The following is a 15,705-nucleotide window of genomic DNA, read 5'->3' as shown; positions in this document are numbered from 1 at the left end:
ACTCCACTGGCTGCCAATTCGTTTCTGGGCAAAGTACAAAGTGTTAGTCATTACCTTTAAAGCCCTAAATGGTTTGGGTCCAGGTTACCTGCAGGATCGCCTTCTCCCATACAGTCCACCCCGCACACTTGGGTCCTTTGGGGAGGACTTACTTCAGTCAGCCAAGATTAGGCTGACATCAGTTTCCCAGAGTACCTTTTCTTCTGTCGCCCCTGGATTATGGAATGGCCTGCCGGAGGAGATTCATAATATTAACTCCCTCTGTGATTTTAAGGCAGCTTTGAAGACTAGCCTTTTCCAGCAGGCCTACCCAGATTAATGTAAAATCAAGAATTTTTTTAAAAATGTGTTGATTCCTGCACTAATGTTGTTCCCTGCCTCAATCCAAAGGGAGAGGCGAGTAAGAAATTTTTTATTATTATTAATGCACTTTGCCCACTACACTGTTCCCGCTTGCTTTTGTATCACGAGCCTAAACCTGTTTGTCTATCCATGTGTTATTTTGGTTGCTCTCTTCTATATTTCTTTGACTCCACAATACCTGTCTTCAAAACAGATAATTCAGTACGAATGTTTTCCTACAGTATCCTGTATTATAATGAAATCACATCAATGGGAATGCTAGTGAAGGGTGGGGCTATCTCTTAAGCAGTAAGAGACCCTGCTGTATGGCTCTCTAGCACCTTCATAAATTGACTGTTTCCTGCCCCTCGCTTTCATCAGCTACATGTCCTCAAAACAAAGCGTGGGGGAGAGAACTGCACTGACTATCATTCCCTACAGATTTTAGTTCAGCATAACAGAAGCACAAATGAAATACCAATTTTTTGTTTAATTGCTAAGAATATATGAATAAATCTTAGCTTGTTCATGCGGCAGAGTCTTGCTGTTTACTGTTTTACTCTGTACAGCACCATGTACATTGATGGTGCTATATAAATAAATAATAATAATAATAATAATAATAATAGGTGATTTATGCATCTGATGAAATGAGTTCTGGTACATGGAAGGTTATGCTGCAATAAACGTATTCATCATGAAGATACTACACTACTTTTTTGCTTTTGGTAGGTTTTGTTAATACATGCATACTTCACAATAAGAATCAAAATTAGAACATAATGTTGCACATATTTATGTAGACATCTCATATTCAGAAAATGTGCATAAAATTGGGTTACACATATAGAATACACTATAATAAGTGGCATTTACTCCAAATGGGAACCCCTAGGTTAACATTTTTAAATGTCTAATACTGTATGAGAATACTCTCTAACATGATTTTTCAAGAATTCACTTAAGAGAAAATATGAACCTAACTGCTACTAAATATTCTCTCCCCTGCCCCACTTTTTCTTTGCACCTTGTACTTGATTTATTGGAAATATCTGGGTGCAAACTCAGTTACTTTGGGGAAGGAAATTAAAAACCAAATGTTTAATTCTGTGAAGAGAAATGAGTAGGAAATGTATGAGAATGGAAGTAAAATGGCAAGAGTGCTGGTCTGATACATCAGAAGAAACATAAACCCAAAGTGTTTTGAACAGATGCACACAAGCAAAAGATGAGTCAGATATCCTAAGGCTGATTTCTTTTGTTGTTTTACAATGAAGGAAGTCCCATTGTACCCAATAGAAGTTACTTCTGACCTGAATTAAACAGGTATATGATTGAACTAGAAGTTCATATGGAATTATACCAGATAAATTCTAGGAAGTAATATTTCTAAATACTGCTCTCCATCCAGGGACAGCACTACAATCTTAAACTTCAGTGCATGGAAGAGCTATATGTATGATTACTTTTCAAAACCTGTTTTTCAGCAAGTAGAGGTACTTGTAAAAGTAGGTAACACAACTCCTAATCCTTAGCTAGACCTAAGGTTTATCCCGGGATCGTCCTGGAGTCATCCCTGCCTGCTCCCAGGATATCCTGTGTTTCATTTACATGAACAGGGATGACCCCAGGACAATCCCAGGATAAACCTTAGGTCTAGCTAAAGCCTCAGATTACCAAAGAGCAACTACACTCCAAAGATTTTAGCTACTGTTGGCAACTAGTTAAAATACCAGTCTGTCCAAATTCAAAATTGCTATAAAAAACTTTTTCTCCCTATTTAATTGAGACGTATCACTTTCCAAAGAAATGTTATATACGCAGGTATGGATTTCATGATAGGAGAATACTGGAAAACAAGTATGTTGCAGGAGCAAAGACTATGGGTGAGAACAGTAACAACAGGCTAGAAGAATACAAACAGTAAAGTAATGTTTTTCATTATTTTATCTTGTTCTTATCTTGTATTTTTAATGTGAACTGCTTAGGGATTTTAGTATGTTAAGGATGCAATCCCATACACACCTTAAAAACTTGAGTGCAAAATAGGGGGAAGCCGTCTAGCCCTTCTGACTGGGCATACCTTAGTTTCCCGGCCAGGCAGGGGCTGATAACGATTTCTGGCATAGATTGTTTTATTCTTCTTCTTTGTAAGTGACCTTGTGCGGTTTTAAGCATTGCCACAAGTTCTGAGGTGGCCACTTAGACGTTTTTAAATTAGAGCCGTTCACACGAGGCAACGTACCAACTCGAATATCAGATGCTAGGGATTCCATCAACCCACTGAAAAACTTCTAAAAATTCCCTCTTCTCTCCTTGTGTCTCTTTCATTGTATGTCGCGTCTTCTTAAAATTGTAACCCTTACTTGATTGCAAGTAAGCCGTCCCAGCAGCCTTTCGGACCGAGGAGCGGGATAAAAATATTTCAAATAAATAAAAATAGAGTCATGCAATGAGGGAGGGCAGCTATTGCTTCCATCCGTGGCTTGACCAAGTTCCAGGACCGACTCGCCTGTTCGGAAACGGGAATTGGGCCTTTGGGCTGTAATCTAGCGAGTCTCTTCTTACGGATTTCTGAAGCAGCGGCCGCTTCTCCCTCACAGAACGGGGGAAAGCAAAAGAGGCTGAAGCGACGTCAGCCAGAAGCGAAGGCCTCCCTGCCAGTAGGGGACGGTGTTAATCTCCCTCTGAGGCGGCACCAAGAAGCCGGCCAGTCTTTGGTGTTTGAGGTAGCGGAAGCGGCTCATCGACACGGCGACGGCCTTCGCGCCTCCCTCAATTTTTCACACATAGACCGGGAGCCCTCATGGCTTCTCGCAGCGAGGACGAAGGGGTGCTGTTCAGACGCGGGACTGGGCAGGTATTGGGTTAAACGTGTGGGTCTTCGAAGGGCTTCCCTTTTTCTCCCCTTTTGTGGAGACCGTTACACGGGACTGGTCTTCGCTGCTTTAGCCGCTGCGTCTTAGCTCGGACGCTTAGCCAAGCAGATCAGAAAGCAAATTGTGAAGGGAAAAGAGGCAGTTGGAAGGTGGGGGAGGGGAAGAAAGAGATTTATATTGGGGACTTTCATTTTATTTACGAAAAGGGAGCAAGGGGTACCTTAAAACTCTCTGAGATGAGAAGAAAGACACGAGGAGTTGTGCACGCACAAGAGGATGTTTGGATTTAGATTTCATGAATAGCCCCCGTTTGGCACATGGCAAGCTGTTCTTGAAACTGGCAGAAATTTGGGAAAGTGGCTTAATAATAGTGCAGGACAATATGCTATTCAACATTTTTTTTAAACTACCGTTGGGCACATCTCAGCCCTCTGGATCTAGCCAATAATATACTCTAGCACAGGATAATATTGATGCATTGAAGACCCCAAGGCTATATACACTGTATTAAATTGTTCGATGTAAGAGATTAAATTTTGTTTAAGAAGAAAAGGCAAAAGGAAACTTGAGTTCTATTCTCTTCCTTCTCCACAGAGCGATGATTCTGATATATGGGATGATACGGCACTCATAAAAGCATATGATAAAGCAGTTGCATCCTTCAAGGTAAAGCTCACTCTAGAGTTTTCCACCTGCTGTACAAAAACGTGAATCCAACCCAAACTTGTATAGAAGTCACTCTTCCTAATTGCTGAATGTAATCCCAGAAGTAGGCAGTTTTGGAAGAAAGGGAGGGAAGAAGATTGTCTTTTCCTTTAGTCAGTGCCCCTGTATGTGGATACCAAGCAAAGCTCCATTAGCTGGACACCAAGCAGAAAATCCACAAGTACAGTTTTACTCTGAGTACAAAAATGTAGTGACAAGGAAACTTCAACTGTTGAATGTGTCATCAGCCTGTTAGAGATACAGGAACCTGCCAGAAAAAAGCTGTCAATACTAGCAAGGACACTCTGCATATGCTCAATAGCATTCTCCTTTCTATATACTCTTTAGTTGAATTCTGTCAGGTGAAACAGGTTCCAGGGATAAGCCATGAAGTTACCTATTGTTTGTGTAGTTTACTGTTTGAGATCTTTCAAATGAAATATCTTCCCTAAACCATATCCTTCTTAACTTGACATCATAAGTGAGCTAGTATGGAGTCTACATTTCCATTATGTTATCTTTTGAGTAATGTATATAGTAGAATATTATCAGCCCTTGATCTTATGTTAAACTTTAATGCTAACAATAGTATCAGCCCTTGAGTTGTTGGTAACTAATGAATTCACAGAACAATTCTATGTATATCTAAGTTCCAATACATTAAATGGACTTAAACACCCGTGTATGTAGCTACAACCTTAGATTTTATTTATTTATTTATTTATTACATTTCTATACCGCCCAATAGCCGGAGCTCTCTGGGCGGTTCACAAATTCCTGACAACCCAGCTTTTTAACAAAATATCTAAGGCTAACTGGGCCCCAAAAGTAGTAGTCCTCTTGTAGTGGAGATCACATTCTGGTCTGGATTACTGAAATGAGAGCTGCTTGTGGTTTTCCCCTATATGCACTCATGAGGGTAGGGAGTGCCACAAAGTAATGCTGCTTTGTCACCCCAGAATAGTTAAGATGCAAGTCTGTTAGTCATTTAGGTAATGATAATTGTTAAAAGAATCACATGTCTTTTAAAAGCATATAGAGGCTTCTAAGGGCTGCAATGAACAAATGTCTCTTGTAGATGTGTATGTTTGGTAGGGACACTTGAACACCTACCAGCTATCTGATATATGTACATAATTCATCAAAAATGTGCTTTTGTCTCCTCACACAATATATTTTTAATGTGGTCACCATGTGTACATAATTAAAGCAGCTGTTAGTATATTAGAGAGACTTTATTTTAAGGTACATGTGGTGTTTTCAGAAACTGTCTCTAGTTTCTGCAGCCCTGAACAAGACACCACAACTGCTTTTTTAAAAAACTTCCAAGAGAACTTTTCAAGCTATCACTTTGGGAAAGTGCTTCTGCCTGGCTCTCAGTGATCCCCCTTCTTCCCCATCCCATTCACCTTGTTTCCTCACCCTTCAAGTGAGCATTTTCAGGGGGCTGTGAATGTCAGTTTCCACCGGCCCTGTTACCCATGCTTAGTTCTGGATCCATCCCAATCTCTCAAATGTGGAAATATATATTAAAAATGCATTTTAAGTTTCTACTACTCTGTGAAAACCACTTTAAAACTCTGTACAATTGGCATTTAACATCTATGTTGTTAGGGAATTGCAGTTGAAATTTATCTGGTAATCGTTGGTGATGTCAGTCGCATGCATATCTGGTAGGATTATATTAAGAAAAGAAGTTTTTGGAAAAGACTGATGAAAATAATGAGACAATTTCAATAACAGTGTCATTAATTATCTTATGTGAACTGCCCAGAGAGCTTTGGCTATGCAGTGGTATACAAATGCAATAAATAAATTTCAGTGTTTTTTTCGGGGGGGGGTGTATAAAAGATTCAGGGCACAATCCTATGAGTTGTGCTCTCGATGCTTGTAAGCCCTCAGACTTGGAGGCTTATGAGCATCATTTGCAGGGCAGCAGCAGCAGCAAAGGCAGTCTTTGTCTCAGCATCCTCCCATCCTGTATTTTTGCTAGTTGGGCTTGTATCCTGTCCTCTCCAGTCTCCTCCCCTACCCGCCCACCAAAACACCTGCTTTTGCTCCCTCTCTGAGGTTGTGTTCTCATCCTCTGAGAGGAAACCAGTGTGGTTCTTTCTATGCTGTCTGGGAGGAGGAAGGTTCTGATGCTTGGAGCTGGTAATTCCAAATACCCTATGACCCCCTCAAACTCTGTCTAGCAGTCATAGGATTGCTCCCTTAGTTCCAATAAAGTATAATGAAATAGTAATTATTATTTTAATCACTACCAGACTTGAGGTTGTTAGTAAGTGGGAAATATTGGAAGAATCAAATATTACTGAGTGGCTGAATAGGATGGGAATGCCTTGCATAGGGTAATGCTAACACATCTGACAAGGAATCATGAAGGAAGAGAAAGGTTTCATAAATGTATAAGAGTATAAAAAATTGTTATCTTTCTAATCTTTTTGAAATACATTATTTAACCAAAATGTATCTGATTTATATTAGATCCTTAAACAATGGATTAATAACTGTTTTTCTTGCAGTTTTGTTTGGGGGCAGGGGAAGGTATTATATTATCCACTTGAATGTTAGTTTTTGTTTTGTAAAATTGAATGCAATGCATCATTATTTTGATTATCTAAAAGTAAACATAGATATTTATTAATAATAGTAATTAAAAAATAAAAAAGAATGATAAAAATAACATGAGATTCAAGGAATAGAAACCTGAAAAATAATTCATTAATATCTTTACTTTAACAGAATGCTTTAAAGAATGGAGACTGTTCAGAGCCTTTGGATAAAACCGAGCAAAATGCTGGGACAAAAAGAAAAAACAATAAAAAGAACAAAAGTAGAAAGAAAAGTAATGCTGCACAACAGAAACAGGTCATTCTGGGAAAACTGTAATAGGATATATGATTTAGATTTTTTAATCATGTAATTAAGATCCTATTTTCTTTCCAAAAAAAGAGTTGCTCCCAGGTACAAAATGAAGGAACAGGATCCCAAATATTCAGTCATTTAATTCTCATTCTGCATTACTTTTTACAGGGAAATAGACAAAGACTTATGTTTTGTCATGGTTTCACTTCTGTTGTTCCAGTTCTTGAAACAGAGTAATACTTCGGTTATCTCAATTATGTATTTACAAAAACTGCTGGAGATTTACCCATACTTGAGCCAGTGTTTTCAGGTGGTGCATTTGAAGAATTATTTCAAACAGCATGATATTTGGTATTGAGGTTTTAAAACTTGCATATTGTAGCTAACAAATGTTGAAGGAGAGCCTACTGCATTTATTTTAAATATCGTTATAATGCTCGTCGTTGGGTCTGATTTCAGGGCGATGGACAATAACAACATCAGTATCATAGGAGTCAGCAATACCACTGAAGCATTATATACATTTTTAAATGCCTAGTTGTATCAATGTCTTAACCTGACAACTGAGGACTTGTAAAGTAAGCACTAGGCCCACCTCCCAACGGAGGGCAATCTAAAGCCTTGGTGTGCCACTGAAGAAGCCCTTTCCTTTCTAGTCATAACAAACTTGTAATCAGGAAGGCACTTGAAGCAGGGCCTCAGCAAAAGATGTGAAGACATGGGCAGACTGATATGGGCAGAGACACCACTTCAGATATTTCGGTCCCAAGACATTTAGGGCTTTAAAGGAAAGTATTAGTGCCTTTTTTTAGGCCTGAAGATGAATAGGCAACTAGTGCAGTTCTTTTAAAATTGTAGCTATCACAGAATACGTGACAGTAGCAAAAATTCTGCCAACCAAATTCTGCACTGATTGAAACTCATGTGCAATCTTGCAAAGGAATCTCCATGCATTTCAGCAACCCAACCCAGAGGTTATCAGGGCATGGATTACCATGGCCAGAGTATCCCATTTGGGAATAGCCACAGCTGGCAAACCAGACAAAGCTGGTAAAAGGTGCTGGGCATCCCCAAGCTGCAGATCTGCTGCTTCATGGGGGAGTGTGACCACATCCAGAACAGATTGAGCATCAACTCCCCGAAAAAACATGGCTCATCCAGCCCATTACTGCATCCCATAATATGTTAACTGTTCAAAATGTGTGCAGAATACAAATATATCACAAATATTGTGTGTATTTAGGCAAGAGGGAAATAATGTTTGTGTAGTAGAGTAAGGAAGAAACTTGTTTTAGAACACCACCAATGTCACTTATTTTTTTTTCTTTTCAATGCAGTGGAGAGTTAATGATGCATGCAGTGCAGTTTGGTCTGAAGATGGCAATGTGTACCAAGCAACTATTACCTCAATCAACTGGAAGAAAGGGACTTGCGTAGTTATCTATACTGGATATGGAAATAGGGAAGAGCAAAATCTATCAGATCTTCTACCACCAATTGATGCTGAGGGAACAAACGAAGAGAGAAGTGCTGCTGAGGTAAGGGCAAATAGAAAATGTATGCCTAACTGAAAAAGAAAAAAAAGTTCTCATTGCTATAAGTCTTGCAGAGCTAAGAAAAGTAGACAGGATGAGAAGAAAAAGTAACATGTGAAATATGGAATTGTATCTATTTCTGCATGAACTCAATTTGATCTTGTGCCTTTTGCATGTGCTCCAGTTGAACAAAGTTCTAATTCAACTCCATAAGACTGGTCTTGAGTCCTAACATATGTGTTAGTCAGTTGGTCTGATGACATCTTTGAGCGCAATTATTGATGTTTCACTCCTTGTAGCTGGGGGTTTGGCTTTTGTGCTGTTAGTGGCAGTGTGCGTTGGAACAAAGTGTGCATACTTGAAGCTTGGCTTAGAGACAGACCAAGTGTATAAATGCCGCAAAGTATCATTCTGCATTTTTTTTTAAAAAAAAATGAAGGCTAGAAGAGGAGGACAGATAAGCAACAAAATAAGCCGGAATGGTTAGAAGGGCAGGTGTGTACGAGATGGGATAAATGCTGTTCTTTGATAAAAATAGGAAATGGGATGAATTGCTCTGGAAAGGGGAGTTATGAAGGGTACATTTAAAAGAATGTCTTGCAGGTTCACAATCATAGAATAGTATAGTTGGAAGGGGCCTATAAGGCCATCAAGTCCAACCCCCTGCTCAATGCAGGACATTCTATCAAATCAGAACAGAGTGAAAGTGTAATGTATATTTATGAGGTTTCATTAGCTGTATTTGTAAATATGACTTGAAAATATCTCTTGCAATTTCCTAATTGTAATTCATTTTGTAGAATGATAATGAGACTCAGTATTCAACAGATGAAAGTGACCTATCCTTACAGTCACCTGGAAACAAACACAATCGTGCAAAATCAGCACAATGGAATTCCCCCTTTCCTCCTCCACCGCTACCACCAATGCCAGGCTCAGGACGGGTAAGCATAGATGCAAGCCCTTTTTTTAGAAGCTGCATTGTAGGTGCCATTCTATCAATGGACCGAGGGCCGTAGTTTTGAGACTAGTGGAAGAGCTTTTTGCATGCAAAAGATACCAATTTCAGTCTCTTGCCTCTCCAAGAAGGACAAAGAAAGAAACCCTAAAGAGCTGCTGCCAATTAGTGGAGGAAATATTAAGCTAGATGGATCAATGGTCTGCCTCATAATAAGGCAGCTTTCTATGCTTCTGTGGAATTTAAAGAAATACAGAAGAAGACCTGCGAAGTTGTGCAACCTTGTAAATAAAGTCCACACAAGTTACTAGCTTGCAAAAACGTTGATTAGCCTACTGGTGGCTTGCAAGGGAGGGACAGAGAGCTCCTTCTCTTTTGAAGTCATCTGCATTTCTACGCTGGGTGCAGAGAAGAAGGCTTTCATTTCCAGGCCCACTTGGTTTCTATGCTGGGTGTGGAGGAGGGACACAGTGCTCCTTGCTTCTTATTGCTACCAGACTACTGCTTAAACTTGAGGTTGCAATAGTGTGTGTTTCAGTTTAGAATAACCTTAATGTGTGTTGTGCTTGACAATCAATGTATATGGAAAAAAATAACGAAGGATGTGTTAGCTTTTGAACTTGAATTCTTTATTCGGGCTTCATGATACCCCTTTTCAAACATGATTGAAGAAGGCTACAATTATTATGAAATTATAAGCAGAGGAGACTGCACCAGACTCCTCTAGTGGGGGGGGGGGTTATGTCTATTGATGCATCTTACATGTTACGTTTTGCAACTGTCAGTATAATGAAGGCCTTCTTATTGCATTTTAAACAACACCAATATAGACTGGAATGAAATTCAGTGGACCTCCACCTTTCTTATCAGGCTGGCCTCCATCATTTCCATCAGGACCACCGGTAAGTCCTAGGTAAAAAGAGTGGCATTAAAAAGCATACCTTAGTCGTCCCAAACAGGTAAATTGGTAACGCAGTCTCTGGATTGTACCATTTAAGACTACAGCTGGGGGCTTAACATGGAATTTCCCTGCAATTTTAATTCCCCCAATTCAACAATTTTTACATTAAGAGTTATTCTGAATGTTTGTAGTGAACAGCAACAATAAGTCCCAAACTGTGCAACAAATTACTACCCCAATACTACACAATCTTAGTCCTGAAACTTGTTTCTTTGACGAAGTGTTCTTTGAAGTGTTCTAGTTAAAATGTAACTAGTATATGAGCTTATTTCTATTCTTTTAAAAATGTGTGACTTCTTGAGAGATTTTTTTCTTGTTACTAAACTTTCTAATTAGAAAAGCCAGGCAGTCTAGCTCAAAAGTATTTTCTTTCTTTTCCTAGTTGATACCACCTCCTCCACTTTTTAGCCCAGATTCTCCTGATGATGAAGAAGCATTGGGAAGTATGTTGATAGCCTGGTATATGAGTGGGTATCACACGGGCTACTATCTGGTAAGAGATGTACCTTCCCCCCGCCTTTAATGAAATACAGCCTGCCTAACCCATCAGTTGTGGTGCCAGATACATGGACTTCATTTTTCAGAAGCTTTTTAACAATGAAGTTTAATGGGACTTACTCCCATATAAGTGGGTATAGAATTGCATTCCAAATGTTCTATGGTAAATCACATAGTAAAGGGACTTACTGAATATTTTTAAAAATATTTGACAGTGAGAACAATAGAAAAAGAATTCTCACAAGTCTGCTGTCCCTTGCCAGGTCTACCTTGATTATCATTCACATCTACTACTGCTTAGTCTCCTCCTTATCACTTTCTTTATTGCTGTACTTCAGATACTGGAAGGACTCCAAAGCCATACATGTGTAGGAATCTACACTATTGATAGGCGAGCCTCACCCATCCACACACGTGCCATATCAGATTTGGAATGAGTCATTTTGAAAATGATTACATTTAATCATTTTTACTTATCTGGTAGACAATTATCTCCAGATTAGAGGACTTATTCTTAATCAAAGAGACATCCTAATGATTTCATGATAGGTCCCTCCCAATGCTGCTTTCAGTTGTCCCCTTCACATTACTTACTGCAGGTAGAGGGGGTCAGGGAAGATGCTTGGTCTAACAGGGGTTTAGATACTGCTGCACAGGGGTGGTTGGGCATCATAGGAAGTCTAGTTCCAATTATATCCAACCACTCTGTATATACATAAAAGCCATTCTGGATCAGACCAAGCATCCATCTAGTCCAGCATTATGTTCACACAGTGTCCGACCAGCTGTCAATTGGAAATCCCCAAGCAGGACATGAGTGCAGCAGCACCCTCATGCCCATGTTCCCCAGCAACTGGTGTACATAGACTTACTGCCTCTGATACTGAAGGTAGCATAGAGGCATCAGGACTAATTACCATTGAGAGCCTTCTCCAAGAATTTGACTATCCGCCTTTTAAAGCCATCCAAATTGGTGGCTATGACTGTATCTTGTGGAGGTGAACTGCATGGTTTGACTATACATTGTATGAAGAATTATTTCCTTTTTTCTGACTGGAATCTCACCCCTGCTTCATGGGATGACCTAGGTTCTGGTATTGTAAGAGAGGGAGAAAAATGTCTCCCTATCCACACTTTCCACACCATGCATGTAGCAGTGTCCAGTGTTGCTTTGACCTAGTATCCTTCCTAGTAAGGCTAGGACACTGGCAGCTTGATCCCCACTTCCTACTGTTTACCTCAAGCAGATGAGCTAGTGGAGAACACTGGGCCTAAGGAGGCATGGATGGCATTATCTGAGGCCTCCTTAAGCCAAGCTCCCTTTCTGGCAGGGATGAGGCTCTTAATTGGTCGCCTTATCACCTTCAGCCTCCAGTGAATAGTGCAAAACACTGGGAAGGCCCTGTCCTTACTTGGAGGAGTGCTGTGCCTATGAAGAATCTGTTTTTAGCTCTATTTTTTAAAATGTGTGGCCTTGCTGCAAACTCCAAAATGCAATCAGTTAAAATAGATCACCCAAATCCAGTGGGAAGATCTGGACTTAGTCCTGATAATTAGTTTCCGTATTACTCTGCACATGTTTGGAGATTCCTCTGGTGTGTGCAGGGCATGTTGGCTGTCTTCTAGAAGGAAAGGAGAAGCCCCTGTAAAAGTTGAACTCTATATGTTGTAAGCCATGTTGGAACAGCTCGTGCCTCGAAAGGCAGCAACTGTTTTAAATAAATAAGCAATTAATTTTGTATTAGTTTTCAGAATAAAAATAAGGGCTTCCTGTTGAAAGTGTGAAACATTGTTGAAATGCTTCTACTCATCCTCATCTTCTGATTGTGTTTTATCTTAAGCAAATTGATTTGATTTAAAGTTTAGATTATCATTTGTGGTCAAACACTATGTCACAATGGCCCCGTTCAGAAGACACCTTAAACCATGGCTTTAACCATGGTGAATAGAGCAAAAAGCCTTATTCACTGTTGTTAAAGACATGGTTTAAGGTGCCTTCTGAATGGGCCCAATCTGTGGGTACAGGGGAAGAAACAACAGCATCTTAGCTAGCCAACACCTGACTGTCTCAGATGGTGTTGAACTGAACCTCTGTCTAGCCCTCTTTAAAGAAGCATGGAACTCTATAGCTGGCAGATTTGTGTGCACACACAATTCTGCACCCTATTCTCTTCCAACTTCTTTGATTATAGGGTGCTCTAATTGAAGTTCCATTTATTAAGAGCCGGTGATTTCATCACTGCTATTAACCTAAGGAAGTTTAGATAAGCAGGTTTGAATATATTTTTTCAGTCCCTAATAATTTATAGTGCTGCAGAACAAATTGGTCTTCAGTTGCAAACCATTCTATATCCTCTAATGCACAGGGTTTAAAACAGAGCCGAATGGAAGCTGCCTTGGGGAAACATGCCCACTCAAAGTAGCTACTGTAAGTACTGCATTTCATTTTTGCTTTAACTTGCAATAGGGGGAAAGAAAGCTGTACTTATTTCATCTTGATAGTATAAGATAATCCACAAGCTATTGACTTAGTTTTGCTTATGGGGAGAAAGTATTTCCTTGTTGTGTTTTCTTGGTAGCCTATGGAAAATAATAGGATCACATAACTAATTGAGCCCAGTCTTGCTGCAAAGGGTCAAATCTAGAAAGTGGCTTTTGCTAGTAGACACACTTTGCATACAAAACCTAATGTCAAGTTTTCACATTGCTGCTGCATAGATAGGTGGAATAGCATTGTCATAAGTTATTCTTCTAAAATGAATTCACTCTCCTATATGTTCTCTTTAAAGCTATATTTTAAAAATGACTCCCACAGAAAAGGACATCCCACTTCTACATTGGTCAGCAAAGAAGCTTTCAGAGGTACCAGGATTACTGAATGGATTACCCGGGGGAGACGCACCACTGATAATATTGGCCGGCAATGATATTTTCATTGCTAAGAAGATTATTGAATGGATAATCTGGGGTTCATATCTTGTTAGTAATTAGGTGCCTATTCTAGTCTACATGAACTATTCATTCATGAATTCTGAAGCAATCTCCAAGATGTGGAATATCTTCACTTCTGGTTCTGCAGTGACAATATGCTGATGAATAAATAACAGCGAATGGCAGTGGTGACCTGAACAGAAACTGTACAAATGCATGTGGTTAGTTACCCAACAGTTCATATATTTGAGCTAGACAAATTCCTGTGTTAAATTGAAAGAGAAGATACTTACCAGTTATGATACTCAAGTATTTTGAAATACTGCTCAATAAAAGCATTTTTTTTCAACTTGATTTTCTATTATTTTTTAGAAAGCATACAAAATACCAAAAAAATTATAAAACTTATCTGACATCTCTCTAAGACAACTGATCTTTGTTTTGTATGTAATGAAGTATTTCAGTTGTTGAACACATAGCCACCTCAAAAACGTTTTGGTAGAGTAATTTGGGGTTTGGTGTCCGTCCGTCCCCAATTTTCTCTGCCATTTTCTTAGTACTAACTTTGAAAACAGAATATATCACGATGCAGAATAAAATACTGTGGGTTGAATTCAGAGAAAAACTTATGGAAGAGGGTGGACAGAAGGTGCCTCAACCTCCCTTTAGCCCCCTGCATAGCGTCTTTCTAGGGTTTAATGGGTCTAATGTTTACATACTGCATTTTATAGGAAGCACAAAGATGTATATCTTATAGCAAGTATATGCAAGTACAATATATGCACCCTGTACACTTAGACTAAAATGCTACTGTAGGTTTTTTGGTCCTCAAGTCATCAAGAATATAAGAGTTTGAAAAATACTCCTGCTCCTGAGTATCTTGCCTGCAAGAGATAAGACAGCTAAAAATTGCAGGGGTTTCCCCCTTTAAAATGAAACTAATGAGACAGGAAGTCCTCAGTACTTCTATCAAACTGTTTGCTAAACTGTTCTGTGACAGGGAACAACATTACAATATAAAACATAAAACTGGTTAAAAGAGCATATAAAACCAATACAATATTAAAATAACAATCACAACATCTTATGCAGGGAAAACAGATAAGGGGCAAGTATTGATTTAGCATCTGAGCTGGTTTGCACTGGAAAGAGAGCTTGTACAGGCTGGTTGGGTATAGTGGAGAAATAAAAAATGCTTGAGGAATTGATGCAAAACTACGTATTCGGGTTGGCACATTGCCCACCAAAAGCCATGCTACCTGACGCTTTGTGACTTAGTTTTTTGGACAAGCTCAAAATACTGTTTGTAATGTTTATGCACTCCTGGTGAAGGCAAGATGTGAGAGCATTTGCAATAATAAAGATTTGTTTGTAATGATCATAGCATTCATATATATCTTGTGCTCCTGTCCCATGCTGCCCTCGTCTCTGCCTTATTTTGGTTGTTCCGTCAGTGTAAGATTCCCCTAGTATATCAGGGGAGTTTTGCTGGCATATCTTGTCATTATGGCAGTGTGTCTAAAGTTCCGACGAGAGCAGAGCTTCCGCCATGATCTCGACTATACGATTAATCCCAGAATGAATTACCCGAATTATTATATGTCTTCCATTTTCATATTTTAATATCCCTGTTCAGGCTTTTCACAAAGGGTTAACATTAACATGTAAGGAGAAAGAGCGCCCCAGCCCTGCCCCCTTCTCCTCTGTTGCATTTGTTGCTCTGTACTGGTGGAAATGGGGAACCTCCTGTATCTGTGGGGGGTTTCCAAGTGAGCCATAACACTGGAAAATCCTCATCAAACAGCAGACATGCACTCCTTGCAGTGCTCATGTAAATCAGGTGACATTTCATTGTTTCACTCATTTAACATCTTATCCTAATAATTTCCCTGCTGCTACTAAATTATTTCTTACACATAGACAGCTGAGACTGAAATAGGATTAATTGCCCCAATAGTTATATACTCAACATTTTTATTAACTGCCATTTTTTCTTATTTTCATTTTTCAATGCTATTATAAAATTTG

At 39.3% G+C, this 15,705-nt stretch overlaps 2 protein-coding genes across 4 annotated transcripts in view; one reads left to right on the top strand and one right to left on the bottom strand.

The window, feature by feature from the left end:
* Positions 1–3,100: 3,100 nt before the first annotated feature.
* On the top strand, positions 3,101–14,026 carry LOC134400960 (survival of motor neuron protein-like). Of its 2 annotated transcripts, none has more exons than XM_063129689.1 (9): positions 3,101–3,202; positions 3,816–3,887; positions 6,672–6,797; positions 8,132–8,332; positions 9,130–9,273; positions 10,118–10,189; positions 10,631–10,741; positions 13,113–13,174; positions 13,562–14,026. In XM_063129689.1, exons 1-8 carry the CDS (start codon positions 3,149–3,151, stop codon positions 13,167–13,169), a joined length of 837 nt encoding a protein of 278 aa, XP_062985759.1. In that variant the 5' UTR covers positions 3,101–3,148; the 3' UTR covers positions 13,170–13,174; positions 13,562–14,026. The 2 variants fall into 2 exon arrangements, with proteins under 2 accessions (XP_062985759.1, XP_062985758.1); XM_063129688.1 differs by having other exon boundaries at positions 13,536–14,026.
* The window catches only part of NAIP (NLR family apoptosis inhibitory protein), a 28,593-nt gene continuing 24,195 nt past the window's right edge, over positions 11,308–15,705 (bottom strand). Inside the window, exons 15-16 of one of the 2 annotated variants that reach the window (XM_063129687.1) lie at positions 13,232–13,326; positions 11,308–11,335 (exon numbers count right to left, since the gene is read on the bottom strand). In XM_063129687.1, coding sequence (XP_062985757.1) covers positions 13,232–13,326 — 95 coding nt within the window. In that variant the 3' untranslated portion in view covers positions 11,308–11,335. Of the gene's footprint in view, positions 11,336–13,226; positions 13,327–15,705 lie in introns of those variants that run through there. The other variant, XM_063129686.1, reaches the window with a different exon arrangement.

Source organism: Elgaria multicarinata, chromosome 6 (genome assembly GCF_023053635.1).
Source record: "Elgaria multicarinata webbii isolate HBS135686 ecotype San Diego chromosome 6, rElgMul1.1.pri, whole genome shotgun sequence".
NCBI lineage: Eukaryota > Metazoa > Chordata > Lepidosauria > Squamata > Anguidae > Elgaria > Elgaria multicarinata.
This window is presented reverse-complemented; position numbering and strand designations above follow the sequence as displayed.

Coding starts and splice junctions, on each gene's coding strand:
- LOC134400960 (XM_063129689.1), top strand. CDS start 3,149: ATGGCTTCTCGCAGCGAGGACGAAGGGGTGCTGTTCAGACGCGGGACT. Junction 3,888..6,671: donor AAGCAGTTGCATCCTTCAAG/GTAAAGCTCACT, acceptor TTACTTTAACAG/AATGCTTTAAAGAATGGAGA. Junction 8,333..9,129: donor AAGAGAGAAGTGCTGCTGAG/GTAAGGGCAAAT, acceptor TTCATTTTGTAG/AATGATAATGAGACTCAGTA.